This window comes from Pteropus alecto, unplaced genomic scaffold (genome assembly GCF_000325575.1).
Source record: "Pteropus alecto unplaced genomic scaffold, ASM32557v1 scaffold94, whole genome shotgun sequence".
In the NCBI taxonomy this organism is placed as follows: Eukaryota; Metazoa; Chordata; class Mammalia; order Chiroptera; family Pteropodidae; genus Pteropus; species Pteropus alecto.
In genome coordinates this window covers 1,020,817-1,036,021 of record NW_006437736.1, presented here as the reverse complement: position 1 = coordinate 1,036,021, position 15,205 = coordinate 1,020,817, and the positions used below count along the sequence as shown (strand labels likewise).

The 15,205-nt window shown below is 52.3% G+C and overlaps 1 protein-coding gene across 17 annotated transcripts in view; it reads right to left on the bottom strand.

The window, feature by feature from the left end:
- Positions 1-1,753: 1,753 nt before the first annotated feature.
- Positions 1,754-15,205, bottom strand: part of MB (myoglobin) — an 18,922-nt gene continuing 5,470 nt past the window's right edge. For 11 of the 17 annotated variants that reach the window (XM_015591531.2, XM_025048698.1, XM_025048699.1 and 8 more), the window contains 3 exons: positions 11,954-12,056; positions 6,072-6,294; positions 1,754-2,458 (listed from right to left, as the gene is read on the bottom strand). In XM_015591531.2, coding sequence (XP_015447017.1) covers positions 2,312-2,458; positions 6,072-6,294; positions 11,954-12,056 — 473 coding nt within the window. In that variant the 3' untranslated portion in view covers positions 1,754-2,311. Of the gene's footprint in view, positions 2,459-6,071; positions 6,295-11,953; positions 12,057-12,807; positions 13,653-13,696; positions 13,811-15,205 lie in introns of those variants that run through there. The other 6 variants (XM_025048703.1, XM_015591534.1, XM_025048701.1 and 3 more) reach the window with 3 other exon arrangements.

Sequence of the window (15,205 nt, the reverse complement as noted above, 5' to 3'; positions counted from 1 at the left end):
CTGCTGTGTGTGGCCTAGCTCACTGAACTTTAAAGCCTGCACACGTGTCCCGTGCAGAGGTACTCGGTGCCTGGGCATTCAACTGAATTCCTAGAAATGCATGGAATTTTTTTCCAGGCTCCAAGATCCGAAAGCACCCCTTGCCCCTGTACTCCCCTCCCCTCTGTCCCACCTTCTCAAAGACATAGAATTTCCAAAGCCTGGCGAGACGCAGACGGAAGGAGGTGGACCTGTCCACGCTTTCGTCTGATATACAGCACGGCCTGAAAAATGAGCCTGTCAGGATTCGAGACATTCTACACTCGGCAGGGGAACTCTGCCCTGAACTCTGAACCTTGGCATGATCTGAGTTTTGGGGCCGTGAGGTAAAGCTCATTTCAGGGGCTGGGCACCAGAATGAACCCTCGAAGGCAGGGGACACTGAGGCCTGTCCCAGGAGCCCCTGGAGATGTATGGGGCTGAGGATCCGGGGCTTCCCAGAGTTGGCCCCCTGAGTCTTGATTGCTATCCGAGGCCCTCGTGGCTTGGACACCTGTTCGGATCCAGACCACCAGACCCTTGTCCACAGCCCCCATCCACGGCCTCTGCCCCAGCCTACTTTCTGGCTGCCACGATCACGTGCCAAGGTTTTATTCCGGGTCCTCTCAGCAATACTTACACATTCCACCCGTGCACTTGACCTTTGTAGATATGGATTTTTGTCTCCTGTCCTGTGTTTGTAAGTTATTTTCCTGTGTCTGTCCTTTCTCTGTGGCCAGAAGGTCAGCACCTGTCGCTGGCTGGCTGCCTAGCTGTCTCCCCAGCTAGAGTCCCCGCTGCCTTCCAGGCTACCGTTTGAACCCAGGCTTACTCGTCACATTACTGTTATCAGGACAGAAAGCGGTCCACCTGCCTGCGTGCGTCTGAGCTAAAGAGCTACGTGCAGGTTTTGCAGCAAAGAAAGTAAGTAAGGTTTATCAGAGAATTGCAAGTCCTCTCGCTGGAAGGCCTGGCTCCCCGATGGCCTCTAGGGGATAGGTTAAATAGGGGAAAACTCATTAGTAGCTGAGGTAGTTGGGGTCATGGACCCTACTGATGGGTCAGGGCGGGGATGGGAGGCAGCCTTTCATTGCATCAGGTCCTGATGTCAGTCAGGCGTCATTCTGTCTGGTTTCAGGGGATGCCGGTAGGGTTGTTTGGCCTTCATGGGTGCCGAGCTGCAAGATGCTATCTTTAGTTTGACTGAAACTCTGTTTCTGGGGTCAATAGACCTGAGGTTTTGTTCCTAAGACTGATGCTGACCTCGGGATTCACTGACTAAGGGAGTGACGGAGCAGCAAGCAGAAGGATAAGGAACGAAAAGAAGCAAGTGAGCCCAAGGCCAGTGAGCATCGAGGAGAACGAAAAGAGACAAAGTCATTTTAAATAAGCGCAGATTTGCACGGTTACGTCGCTTAGGTGGCTGTGACTGCATGACCGTCTGCCCCTGGTTCTGTGCCCCTGCTCCGGGCACTGGTCACTGCACATGACAGGGGTCTGTCAACCGGCCCACTTCCCCCGCAGGACGAGGCACTCCCCTCCATTCTCTGGGCCCAGCATTGTCCCTGCCACAGAGTAGTGGCCTAAGGAAGGTGGCTCCCCATCGAGGCTCCCTCCAGCCCTCTCCATCCCCTCCTCCTCCCAACGAGCCGCTTTACTCACTCAGTTCTGTTGTCCACCTTCCCACTTCTCCCTTCACTTGCTCCAGGGGACGAAAAACGCCAGGCAGAGACCATGATGTTGCAGATGTTTTATTAGAGCCAGGGGAGTCACTCCCTCAGCGGAGAGGGCACACTCCTGTTCCCGACTCCCTACGCCTCCCTTGGGCTGGGTGTGGCTGTCCCGCCCTTCCCGGACCTCCTTCCCATTGCAAAGGGACATTCTGCTGTCTTCAAGGAGCGAGTGATGAATCAGAGAATTACTGTGACTGGGGCTGAGTTTGCAGCCTGGATCGGGGGTTAAAGGTGAGGGTGCAGGTGTGGGTCAGTTTGGGGGTGGGAAGGAACTGGGTTGGGATTCAGACGAGAGGAGGATTCAGTGTGACTCAAACGCTACAGGCCACAGCGACCTAAACGCCATCGTGCTTCTCTCTGTTCCCAAGCTGATGCCTCTCCATAGGGAGCGAAGCCACCTTGAACACCCCACTCCGAAGACCCTCCGCCTCTCCCAGCCACCTCTCATAAACGAAGCAGACACTCAGAAGCAAACTCTACATAGGCGGCTACGTGAGATTCGGTGCCCACGCCCCCCTGCAGCCCGGGGCCCAGGAGGATGGGGGCGGGGCGTCGGGGGCCTAGCCCTGGAACCCCAGCTCCTTGTACTTGGCAGCGATGTCGTTCCGGAACAGCTCCAGGGCCTTCTTCATGGCTCCCTGGGCATCGGCACCAAAGTCCCCGGGGTGCTTGCTCTGCAGGACCTGGATGATGACTTCCGAGATGAACTGCGGGGGAAGAGGAGAGGGGAGGAGGTCACTGGGCCAGGACTCGCCAGGAGCCAGGTGGGAATGAGACCGAGTCCCGTCTCCTTTTGCTCCCGGGGCCATTTATGGAGAGCTGATTACTTTCTAGGTGCTTCTGAGTGGTCTCTGTACAGCAGCCTCTGTAATCCCCACGACCCACGAGACAGACAGATGGGAAGCCTGAGACCCATCTCGGTACAGGTGAGGAAAAGTTAAGCCATGGGCCCAGGATCCCGTGGCCAGGTGGACCAGCCACCCACTCCCCTCCTCAGCTCGTTCTAGGAGGAGGGCCCAGCCACAGCCGGGCAGGAGCTGCGGGCACAGCCGCCATGGGGGTGGTGGAAGGAAAGGAAATGCTCACATTCCATGATTTTACCCAGGATTTGGCGGTCAGGAAATCTAGAAAGAAATGATTTCCATTTGCATGTATTTAATGTCTGCATTTAGTGGCCTAGGATGGTTATTGTTTTAAACAGCCTATCGCGGGCGTTGGGGGGAGGAGAGCAAGGTGCAGAGTGTCATAGTTTCTGTGCCAGGTACGGCGCTGGTACTCAGAAACATTGGCGGGAGGGAGGGAGAGAGGGAGAGGCGAGGAGCCAGGCCTGCGGCCCGCCCCCAGGACAGTCCCGTCTCCCGCCGGCCTCACTGCCACCGTCGCCTTTGCGCCCACAATGTCATTACCAGGAAGATGGCACAGGGCAGCTTCAGAGCAGGAAGCTCTCGTGCATGGAAGATGCTGCTGCTCTTTCTCCACGGTTAATCAAGATTTGACGCCAGCCGCAACGCTGGTCGGTGGGGTGCTGTTTACAGTGCCCCAGACGAAGAGGTGGCCAGACACAGTTCACGTAGCAAGTGGCCAGCGGAGCCGGAGCTTCGCACCCAGGGGATTACGAACCGCTGACTGCCAGAGCCAGGGGCAAAGCCGGCGACTGCACTGCAGTCGGGTTTTCCCATTATCTCAGGGCGCCTGGGGGTGCGGTGACCAAAAGCAGGGGTGGGAAACAATGTGCTGAGGGACACCTCAGAAAGCACGAGCGTCCACACCCAGTCAACGCCATTTGGCTCAGAAACCACCAACACCTACCTCCGGGCCTCCACTTGGGGACATATGTGAAGTTCACCTTCAGTGTCATAAATGCAACAAAACAGACTGCGGGGACAGGTGCTGTGGAGCCAGCCTTGTCCTTGGAGAACTTGGGAGACCCGAGTTCCAGGCCCAGCTCTGCCCTGACCCCCATGTATGACTTCACCTTTAAAAAGGGGGGGCTTCGATGACCCCACTGGGCCCCTCGACTCAGCCTTTCCTGAGTCCGTGGCAGAGCTACTAATATCTAGAAAATCGTGGGATGGGGCAGCTGGACGAACGAGAAAAGACAGTTGCCCTTCGCGTCCAGCCCCTTTGCAGCCCCTCAGGCCCAGCAGAGGAGGAGCGATGTCTTATGAAGAGTGTGGAAGGAGCTTCCTAGGTGAGGGGACCGGCAGGCACGAGGCTCTGTCTTAATCATTTGCAGTAAATTACACTGGTTTATGCAGACCTGGGCTCTATGCCACTAGCTGGTGCTGTTTTCTTGGCTACATTGTTTTCTCTCTCTCAGCCTCAGTTTCCTCGTCCCTAAAGAGGGGATCGGTCATTCCAGTTGGATCGTGAGCTCACCGCATGCCACTGGGCTTCGGCAATGGGAGAGAGCCAGGCTCTGCCCTTGAGGAGCACAGGTCCCATCAGTGGACAGCTGGGTAAAGAGATAAATTATAACACAGCCGGGCGGGTGCCATGACAGGACGAGGGTCAAGTGCCTTTGCTGGGGGGAGGGCGGGCGATGGAGCAGCTGACTGCCTTGTGCAGAGGAGGTGGCTTTTGAGCGAGGGTGATGGCCAGGGATTTGCCAAGAGCAATGGGGAGGGCGGGGCCTGCTGCAGGCACGGAATCTCCAAGGCAGGACCGGCTCCTCCCGGCTGCGGTGTTGGGTGGCCTGGGCAAGCAGGACTGTTTGCATGTGACTGAAGTGCTGGGGGGCAGGGAGGTAGGGGGCAGGAGGCGAGGCTGAAGAGGGGGGTGGTGGTGGTGGCTAATGGGAGATATTGTGTCACAAGAGATGAAGAGTTTGGGTTCCAGAATACCACAGATGGAGCTGTACTTCCTGGCTTATTAGCTGTGCGACCTGGGGCAAGCTGCGTAACCTCTCTGAGCCCTCCGTTTCCAAATCTATAAAATGGAAATTTTTTTCAAAGTACCTGTCTGGGGCAGAGACTGCTCACTGCCTGCCCCAATGTCCATGTTCTCCATCTTCCCTGGTAGCAGAACACTAATGGCATCTGGCATAGCAACAGACTACACTTCCCAGCTTCCCGTGCATGTAGGTGTGGTCTGGTCACTAACTTCTAGCCAATGAAGTATAAACAAAATTGTCGAATAAGATTTCTGGGACTCCTGAAACAAGAGACTTTCTGTCTTTTCTCCTGTTTCCTGTTTGGAATATGGACCAGATGGCTGGACCTCTAGCAGCCATTTTAGACCACGAGTCAACTTTGAGAAGGACGCCCCATGCCGAGGATGGCAGTACAGAAGGAACCTGCATCTCCGGTGACAACGGGGCTCTCACTCCAGCTCTGAACTGACTCCCTGAACTTCTTTCATGAGAGAGGAAGACACCGAATGAGATTTCTAGCCTCGCGGAGTCATTTTGAGAACTCCATGTGGTGACCCAGGCAAATGCATACCATGAACCATCCTAACGGGTAGCTATCACCATCGCCCTAATCCTCATTTCTGCACCAGCCTACCTGCTGCTCCCATCCCCAGGGGATGCACTATCCATACAGCCCTTTGTACCCCAGATCCCTAGTGCTCCTCCTCCCACTGGTTATAGAGATGGGACCTGAAGTTCAGGCTCCCCGCAGCCACACAATTTCTCAGCCCATCAGAATATGTTCAAGCCAGTTCCTTATGCCTAGGACACCTAAGGCTCTGCTTCTTCATCTGTAAAGATGCCGGAACCAGTAGAGCCAGCCTGCTAGTCACCCCGACCCCAGGACTGAGCTTCAGCTGCCAAGCTCCCTCCACGTGAGTCCTGCATGGCACAGGGCTTAGGAGCTGGGGTTCTGCAGGAAAACAGACCTCCTTTGAATCCTGGCTCTGCCTTTTGCTACCTCTATGATCATGGATGAGCTACTTAACCTCTCTGTGCCTCAGTTTCCTCGTCCGCTGAGTGGGTAGGACAAGGGGACCTACTCATGGAGAGAATGCAGGTTGTACTTAACCTCTCTGTGCCTCAGTTTCCTCATCTGTTGAGTGGGTAGGACAAGGGTACCTACTCATGGAGAGAATGCAGGTTCGCACCCAATGTCCACTCTCCCCTTCTTCCTCGGTAACGACACTAATTTGGGGGAGAAATATATTTAATCTCAATGATCCAGGAGGAAGGCAAAGTGGGTAACAGCCCACTTTGCAGATGAGTAGACTGAGGTGCAAAGACCAGTGACATAGGCCACCCAGCAAGTTAGTGGCTGAGCTGAGACTTGAACCCAAATCTCATCCCTTCGAGGCCTCTCTTCCCATCCTCCCGTCCTCCCATCTGCCCCTGGCCCTGCCTCCCACCTCCAGGTACTTGACGGGGATCTTGTGCTTGGTGGCGTGTGACTGGGCCAGGGGCTTCAGCTCCGCCTCATGCTGCCCCTTCTTCTTGAGGATGCCCCCCAGGGCGGTGAGCACGGTGGCACCATGCTTCTTCAGGTCCTCGGAAGCCTTCATCTCGTCCTCTGACTTCAGGTGCTTGAACTTGTCAAACTTCTCCAAGGTCTCAGGGTGACCCTTAAAGAGCCTGTGGACACAAGGAGGGCTGGAGTCAGATGCAGGAACACGGAGGTGGCCGGACTCCAGTGCAAGTCCGGGCTGCCCTGCTTCCCAGCTGTGTGACCTTGGGCAATTCACTTCACCCCTCCGGGTCTCAGCCTCCTCATTCAAGGCAGAGAGGTAACTAGTCTCTACCTATAGAAGTGCTGTGGGGATTAAACAGATCATGTATTCTGAGCACCACACAGTAAGTGCTACATAAATGCTGTCGTTATTTTTGTCATCTCCCTCCTCTTCATTGGTTCTGTGAGAGGCAGGAAAGAAAGACATCTCTGCATCGCACCCTGGCCTCATTTTCTCTAAGTTGCTTGGAATGTCGATGACAGAGAAGCATCAAGGGTGGAGCAGAGATGGGGGCCCAAGGACCCTGGATTTGCTGAGCACCTGCCAGGTCCCATCTGGAACCCGTGCCAGGTTCTGTACCTACATTTTCATCAGGGTCATATTCTCCCCCACTTTACAGATGAGGGAACAGCGGCTCAGAGGTGTGGATTCTAGCTCGATATTACAAGGCTGGTGTGCAGAAGAGCCGGAGCCGAAATCGGGTCTGAGTGACTGAAAACATAGCCCATCCCAGGGAACCCTCCCTGCAGCTTTCTGCCTGGGGATCATCCTTGGGCTGCTGGAATACCTCCAGCTACAGGAGGCTCACTACTACCTGTGTGAGCCCTCCCCCTCCAGAACAGCTCTCAGGCTCAGAGAGCTCTCAGTTATGTTGGGCCCAAGCTCTGAGTACCTGCACCTGCCAGATCCCTCACGGTATGAATGCTGGGCCCCTGGTGGGAGCTACGTGCTAAAGACCAGGTCTCCACTCCTGCCAGGGACCAAGTGAGTTGGCTGCAGGGGACTCTGCCCACAATCCTGAGCAGCCATCTTCAGCCTTGGGCCTTGGTCTCTCCTGCTGTGAAAAGGTGGATGTTGGTTACTGGGAGTCATACCTGACCCCTCGGTGGAAGTGATTTTTCTCCATTTCACTTTTGGGCCAACAGAAGACCACAGCAGTAGGCGACTAGCTCTGGGTGACGTGACCGCTTGGTGGCAGAGCCCAGACACAAACCCAGCATTGGACGGTTTCATAACTAATGCTATCTCCCTAGGGTTGCACCCTGAAATGTTTGCAGGAGGGACCCTGTCTGCCCGGGCTGTCTAATGACTTCAGTACCTTGGAAGGTTCCTGTTTCATAGGTTTCTGGCTCTGCAACATCCTTAAACTTGACTGTGGACACATTCCAGTTTGCATAAGTGTAGCACACAGCTGTACTCACATGCACACACACACAGACACACACACACACAAGCATGTACCATATAGTATGGACAGAGAAGTCCCTGCCCCGGGAGCTTCCCCAGAACACCCAGGGCTGTCCACAGCCATGCCCAATGTCACCCCCTCACTCTGGGGCCCTGGCCAAGCCATGTGTATGACTGACAGCTCATCTCTGGTACTTTTACCTAAGGGTCCCTGAGTTCCTGGCTATTATTATTGGACAACAATGATCCCTTGAACTCTTGCCTGACAGATGCGAGACCAAGCACCCACAGACGAAGGCCCGAGGTCAGGACATTGGAAAGAGACTATCTGGAGCAGAATGGGGCCCAGGACCTGGGACCCAAGGAAGCCAGGGACCTCAGACACTTTGGGGGTCCCCAGGGTATCTGGGGAAAAAACATGGAACTGAGAATTACAGAAGCTGAATTCTGGCCCTAGGTCTGTCTCCAATGTGCTGCGTGACATTAAAGAGGCCACTCAACCTCTCTGGGCCTTGGTCCACCCCTCTGTAAAACCCAGAGGGTTGGTCTAACTGATTTCCCAGCCTCCAAATTCTAAGGCTTGACTCCCGCCTCACCCTTTACTCTAAGCACCGGTCAGCCTCAGAGGGAGCCCAGATTTATTTTAAACGGTGCAGGAAAATTGGGCTAATTGGTGCCCATCATCACCTCTACACACTGCCACCCTCTCTAGGCCTCAAGTCCTACAGCTGAGAGTCTCCAGGGCAGCCACAGAAGGCCATGCCAGGATTTTCCTGACGGCAGCAACCCCAACAAGAAGCCAACGAAGCCCCTCCCCCTGGGGAAATGGGTGAAGGCATTTTCTCTAGTGTTTCATCTCTAGTTGTTGCCTTGTGTTTTTCATGTCCAATCCTACCATCGACTTGCCTAGTTTATCACAGGTCTGCAAGCAAGCCGGAGAGAAAGAAGGGCATTTCCCAGCTGTCCTGTGAACTGACACCAGTCGGACACCCACACAGAAGACTGGGGACTCTCTCAGACCTGCAAAAATCCTTCTTGGCTCTAGAACCAAAGAACCAGAGCGAGGATAGGAACTTACCACCACTGTGCCAAGATCGTGGGGCAATACGGCATTGTGGCTAGGAGCAGACGCGATGCATCCAAGCTGCCTAGATGTGAATTCCAGCTGCGTGACTTTGGGCAAGTTATTTAACCTTCCTGTTAAGCGTGATAATAAATAATATCTACCTCATAAGGTTGTTACGAAGCTTAAATGAGTTAGTGTATGTGAAACACATAACACAGGGCCTGGCAATCAGTGTGTACTGTATAAATATTTGCTGTCTTCCTCTTCCTCATTATCATTTCTTCCACCATCGTTATCTCCATCATCATCCTCATCATCACCATCATCATTCTCATCGTTACCATAATTATCCTTATCATTACTATCATCATCAACATCACCTCCATCCTCATCATCACCTGTGTTTCTATCCTCGCCATCACCAGTCTCTATCCTCATCATCACCTCCATCATCCACATCATCACCTCCATCATCTCCCTCATCACCTCCATCATACATATCATCACCTCCATCATCACCCCCATCATCACCTTTATCATCACCTCCATCATCACCTCCATCACCTCCATCATCACCTCCATCATTGCCTCCATCATATACATCATCACCTCCATCATAGCCTCCATCATCACCTCCATCATCACCCCATCACCTCCCTCATCACCTCCATCATCACCTTCATCATCACCTCCAGCATACACGTCATCACCTCCATCATCGCCTCCATCATGCACATCATCACCTCCATCATCACCTCCATTATCACCTCCATCACCTCCATCATCACCCCCATCATCACCTCCATCATCACCTCCATCATCACCTCCATCATCACCCCCATCATCACCTCCATCATCACCTCCATCATCACCCCCATCACCTCCATCATACACATCATCACCTCCATCATCGCCTCCATCATCCACATCATCACCTCCATCATCACCTCCATCTCTTGTCACCACCTTCAGCAGCACCAGCAGCAAAATCATTAGGATCAGGAATTCTCAGTTCTGCCTGTAGCTGCCGTTGGCTGCCTGAGACTTGTGGGCCATGTTTCCTCCCTGTACCATGAGGAGTACTGGCCACCAGCAGTGATTTTCAAATTTTCATGGCCTTGAAATCTTTTGTTCAAAGGCAAAATTAAAACGGAAAAGGTTTAGGCAAGAGAAGGCAAGGCAGGAACCTAGAGCCCACTCAGCAGCCCTCACTCCTGGAACCAGATTCTCCAACTGTCCTTCCAGCTTTTATCTTTTAGAACTTTATGATCATGTACTTGCAGTGAAGCCTCAGTATTTTATTAACAGGTGCAGCTGAACCGAACTGCCCTTGTTTATAATCAGAGCATAAGAAAAAAAATGACCTTTTGAAGGTCAGTAAGAAAGCCCAAGTTCATTATCTGGAGCAGAACCAGGAGGCTAGGCCCCACAGAGGCGTTGGCCCTGGGAATTAGCATCCTCTCTCCTCCCCGTCTCCATATCCCCAACACTGAGAAGGCAGAACCAGTTGTCATGGTCTCTGCACGTCCTACAGCCTAAGACATGATAGGGCATTGGGCCTTCCGGGGCCTTAAAGGGCCAGCAGCCTTAGGCATCACATCTTGTCCTTGGCTCCTGGCCCCTGGCAGTCTCTCTGATCCACCCTGGGAAGGGAGGAAATATTTCCCCTGATGACATAATACCCCAAGTCTCCTTCCAAACATGCAACAGCGTCTTGGGGCTGGCAACCCCAGATTATCTTGGAAAGACCTCTACTCTGCAAACGGGTCTCCCACCCTTACCACCTGCCTCCTCTCCAAAAACGGGAGGCTTGTGAATTTGGAGCATGCCAAGCCTGGGAGCAGGAAGGATCTCAGAGACCAAGGCAGATAATCTCGTCACTCCTCAAATAGGTAAATAAGACCCAGAGAGGAACAGTGACTTGTCCAAGGTCACACAGCAAACGGGTGGCTGAAGAGTTGACGTCCACTCGCAGGGAGCTTCTGTCTAATTGAACAGGACCTTTTGCAGCCCCAGCAACCAGATGACAGAGACAGGAGCAGAAAGACATAAGAAAATGCCCCGAGATCCCCTTTAGGGTCAACAGAGAACCTGACCATCCTTCTTCTGGTGTTTCTAGCATGGATCACCAAGGGCTCAACATCTGGATAGCGGGGCTGGCAGGACCAACTACCCTCCCCAGACGTGGGAGCTGGAAATGGGTGAAACCAGAGGAGACCAAAAGGGCATGTGAGTGGGACAGGAAAACCCACTCAGAAAGAAGGAGAAACTCATTTGTAAATTCAAGCACGAAGGACATTCACCCGCGGCATTCCCTGGCCCCTTCCTCTCAGCTGCAGCAATGTTGATTTACATACACCCCATTAGGGATCTGACCCGCACTAGCCGGGAGCATGAGAGAAGGGGCCAGGAGAAGAGGAGTGTCGACCACCATTTGGGGCGGAGGGCGATGGGAAAATTCTACGTGTGAGCCGCAAGCCATCCTCTATTTACAAAACTTGGAATTTTTTTTTTTTGGTTTCTTCTGGAATCCCTTGCTATAGAAAGCAAGATGTGTTTGGAGACCACACCACTCTGAGCTCTCAAATTCAAGACATACTCAATGTCAAAAGTTACTAAAGGGCCTTTGTCATCTGTTTTCTAATTATAATACTTTAAAGGTCACCTGGCTGGGTTTCATTTATAACAGTTACTAACGTCTACTGGAACTCACCGTCTGCCAAGAACTGTGCCGGGCCCCTTACTGCATCATCTTACTAAATTCTCACTTCTACTCTATAATATATATATATTCGGATGTCCCCCCATTGTCTAGAGAGAGGAAATTGAGACTCAGAGAGGTCGCGTACCTCCCCAAAGATCACGTAGCTGCTCAGTGGCAAAGCCATGTCTCATCTTGAAGGCCAGGTCTTAGCCTTGACACTTTACAGACTTTAACAGACTTATGAGTCTGGGGACATCGGTCCTTTCTCGTTTTTTTTTTTTTGTCCTCATCCAATAAGTGAGGCAGCTGAATAAGGTCTTTCGGGTCCTTGTAAACTCTGACTATAATTCCTCTTGGGTTCTAGGCATTCAGGGTTTGATCATAAAGCTTCTCCCAGATGCTGACATAGGTGTGAGATGGATCCCCTTTCCTCTCTCGACTCCAATCCTCGACAATTAAAAGCAAAGGAGAATCAAACGGGGGTGTTAACAAACTCAACGAACACAGCCAGCTGGTCAACCCTGGGACACAAGTCCCACCTTGCAGGCAAACACACTTGATCTTTGAGAAGGAGATGACAGGGACAATGGCATCTCTTCCTTTTACCTGATGAGGACCTCTTGCCCGTGGCCCGGGATGTCAGCCTCCACCTTGCCCCAGACGTTCAGCACCAACTGCCATTCTCCATCGCTGAGCCCCATGGTGTGGTCTGCAGAAAACAGGTAGAGCAAGTGTGGGCTCACTGGGTGTCCTGACCCTGACAGCTGGGGTTTGAGGCCGCCCGGCCCCAAAGGGATTTTATATCTCCCCCGATGCTTGACACAGATCACTTGACAGCTCGCTCGTTTCCCCTCCCCCTTCGTGCAGGGGTCTAATCTTTTCCTTTCTCCAGCCCTCACATGGAAGCTATTTTGGGGCAGGTGCCATTGTGGGGAGGTAGGACAATTCAGGCCATGGGGAGGTGGGGGCGGTTGTGTGTGTGGAAAGAGTAGGGAGGAGGTCGGGCCACTGTCTGAAGTCTCAGAAGCCAACAGAAAGGGCACCGCCAAGGCCGATGCCAGCAGCCTGAAACCCAACTCTCCCTGCGGTCAGCCATTCCAAGAGGAGCCGTCATGTTTCTAAGCTTGGGCAGCAGGTGCCCAGGCTGGCCCAGGGGCAGTCCTGGCCCCGAGAGTCTCCTTATCTTCATTCTGCTCACTTTGTCAGAATGCCCCTCACCCAGCCAGAAGTAACAAGTGGCCAGAAGTCTAGATGGTTTCCCACTTGAGCTGGGCGAACCCAGGCAAATCCATAACCTCTCTAAGTCTGAGTTTTTCCCACTTCGCCTGGTAAACTCCTGGCTTCGTGGCCTTGCTCAGATAGTTCCGTCTGAAACATTTTGCTTGCTGCGCCCCCCTCAAGGCACAATTCATTGCTTTCTCCTTCCGTTTGTTTACGTGTGGTCCTGTTGTATTGCGTACCTCACTGCACGGTTTTCCTCACTTCCATTCCAGCTCCTCCGTTAGTATAAGGACAGCCGATCCAGAGTCTTTGCTGGGTGCCAGACCCTCCTCCAAGCACTTCACGTTCGGTAGCTCATTGAATTCCCTCAACAGCCCTATCTGATAGATACTGACATTAGCCCCATGCAATCGAGCGGAAGTTAGGAGAATGTGTCATGGTCGCACAGCTAGTCTATGGAAGAGCTGGAATTTGAACCCAGAAAGCTGGGCCCCTGAGTTTATGCTCCTGAACACCTTATTTTGATGTTCATGTGGGCAGGGGCTCTGTCTTATTCATCTGCGTGCCCACTAGACCTCACATGGTACCAGGTTTGAATTGAATAAATGATCATTGAATAAAAAAAGATGGACGACCTTGCAAGGAAAGTAAGTGAGGGTGATTGGTCTTTTATATCCATTTATCATCCATCCATCCATGATCCATCCATGATCCATGCCTCCATCCTTCCATCTACTCACCCACCCATCATCCATCACCCATCCACCCACCCACCCAACCATTCATCATCTACCGTCTGTCCATCCATTCATCCAACACACAGTTATAGAGTCCCTACTGTGTGTCGGAAACTGCCACATGCTGAGGACAACAAAACCAAGTGAAACCCTTCCCTGTGTTCAAGAAACTCCCAGTATCCTTGGGGAGATAAGTAAGAGAAATAAACTTCCAGTATAGTTTATCTGGTGCTATGATCAACACGGAATGACAGAGGATGCTACAGTTTACGACGTACCTCCTTGGGCAGGACTATATCTAATCTTCACAGTGGCCCTGCCAGGTAGTGAGCATCGCCCCATTTTACAGCTGTGGAAAAATGAGGCTCAGAAAGAACAAGCAAATGCCTACTCCGTGCCAGGCGTAGGATCAAAAAGGAGGGCACCTCTGAGAGGGTCTGTTCACACCCTCAGCAGCTTCAGCTCCTCTTTCTGGTCACTTACGTCTGGTCACCAGCAGTGTGGCCTGCAGGACAGGGCAGGGCAGATTATTATCCCACCCGGCTGTAAGGAAACAAAGATTTGGAGCAGAGCTGCAACTCAAACCTGAATCTACTGCTCCTCTCCCATCTCCAGCCCCCTGAGTTATTTGGGGACAACCTGAGTATTTGAAAACTCATCGACTCATTACTAATGCCAAAGTGTTTAATATGAAGCTGTCACCCCTTGGCAGGCACCCCATTAGGTGGAATGCTCATGAAAACCTGCGGCTTTGAAGTTGACAAACCTCTTAAGTTTTACCATTTAAGCTTAATAGGAAGGAATCGACTGTTTGTCCTTACATCTCTACAACAGAACAGGCGTTACCTAATGGTCGCTATGGCTACCTGGAGTCGCCAGCTCTGTTTGGGGACTATAATTATCTCTGTGACAGCCTCTGACTGGTGGGGCATTCTGCCTTTATGTGCAAAACTTTCTGCAGCCTTGCATGCTTGTGTCACACACTCACACGTGCATGTACACAGAGGCGAGTCGGTTTGATACCCAACGGGGCAGAAGTGGATCCCAACAAGTCAGACCCGCCCCTTCCTCTTTTTCCCTTTCATATCACAGATTCCTTATCTGAAAATCTGAGACTTAGAGAATCATCCTCAAGTCTTCAAATTCTGGAGTCTTGAGATCCCAGAATTAGAATTCTAGAGAGCCAAAGTCTTCAACTTTTACCACTCTAGGAACTTGGGTTCTAGATTCCAAAACCATAGAAGGCAGAAAGAGAGAAGTCTAGGATTATACGGCCATAATATCTTGAGGCTAATAGAGGCTTTACGATGGTATCTTGTCTAAGTTCTCACTAAATACAGGAATTCTTCCTACAAATCATCACCTAGCATCTGCTTAAATACTCGTGGGAGCAGTGAGCTCACTACCTAAATCTTTAAAGGGTCTTTATATTGAACCAAAATGCATCTTTCTGTCATGCTCACCCCCTTGTCCTGGCTCTGCAGGCTCCTTGGGGATGCAGAGGATCAGCTGAGTCTTTCGCACAGGGGAAGCTGTAGGCTGACCTAAGAGTTTTCTTGTCCAGACTAAACATCCCCAGGACTTTAACGTACCCTCCCCCGGCCAGGTAAACCAGAAGCCCGTCTGGTGGGAAAAGACCTATTCTGTGATCTTCAGTGTCTGGCAGCCCGCACCTCTCATCACTCACATACACAGAGAGAACTCCCTAGCAAGGGGCTTCCAGCACCCACCACACAGGTTTGAGTCCCCAGGTGGCTCTGCCCCGGGCCCCTCTCTTGCAAGGGCAGTGAGTTCAGCCTGTGTGACCTGGGAACTACAAGCCCTCAGGCAGCCGACAATCCCTCCCAGTGAATCTGAGGGATTACGCTTTAAGATGCCACGGAAGGGGACCAAAGATGGA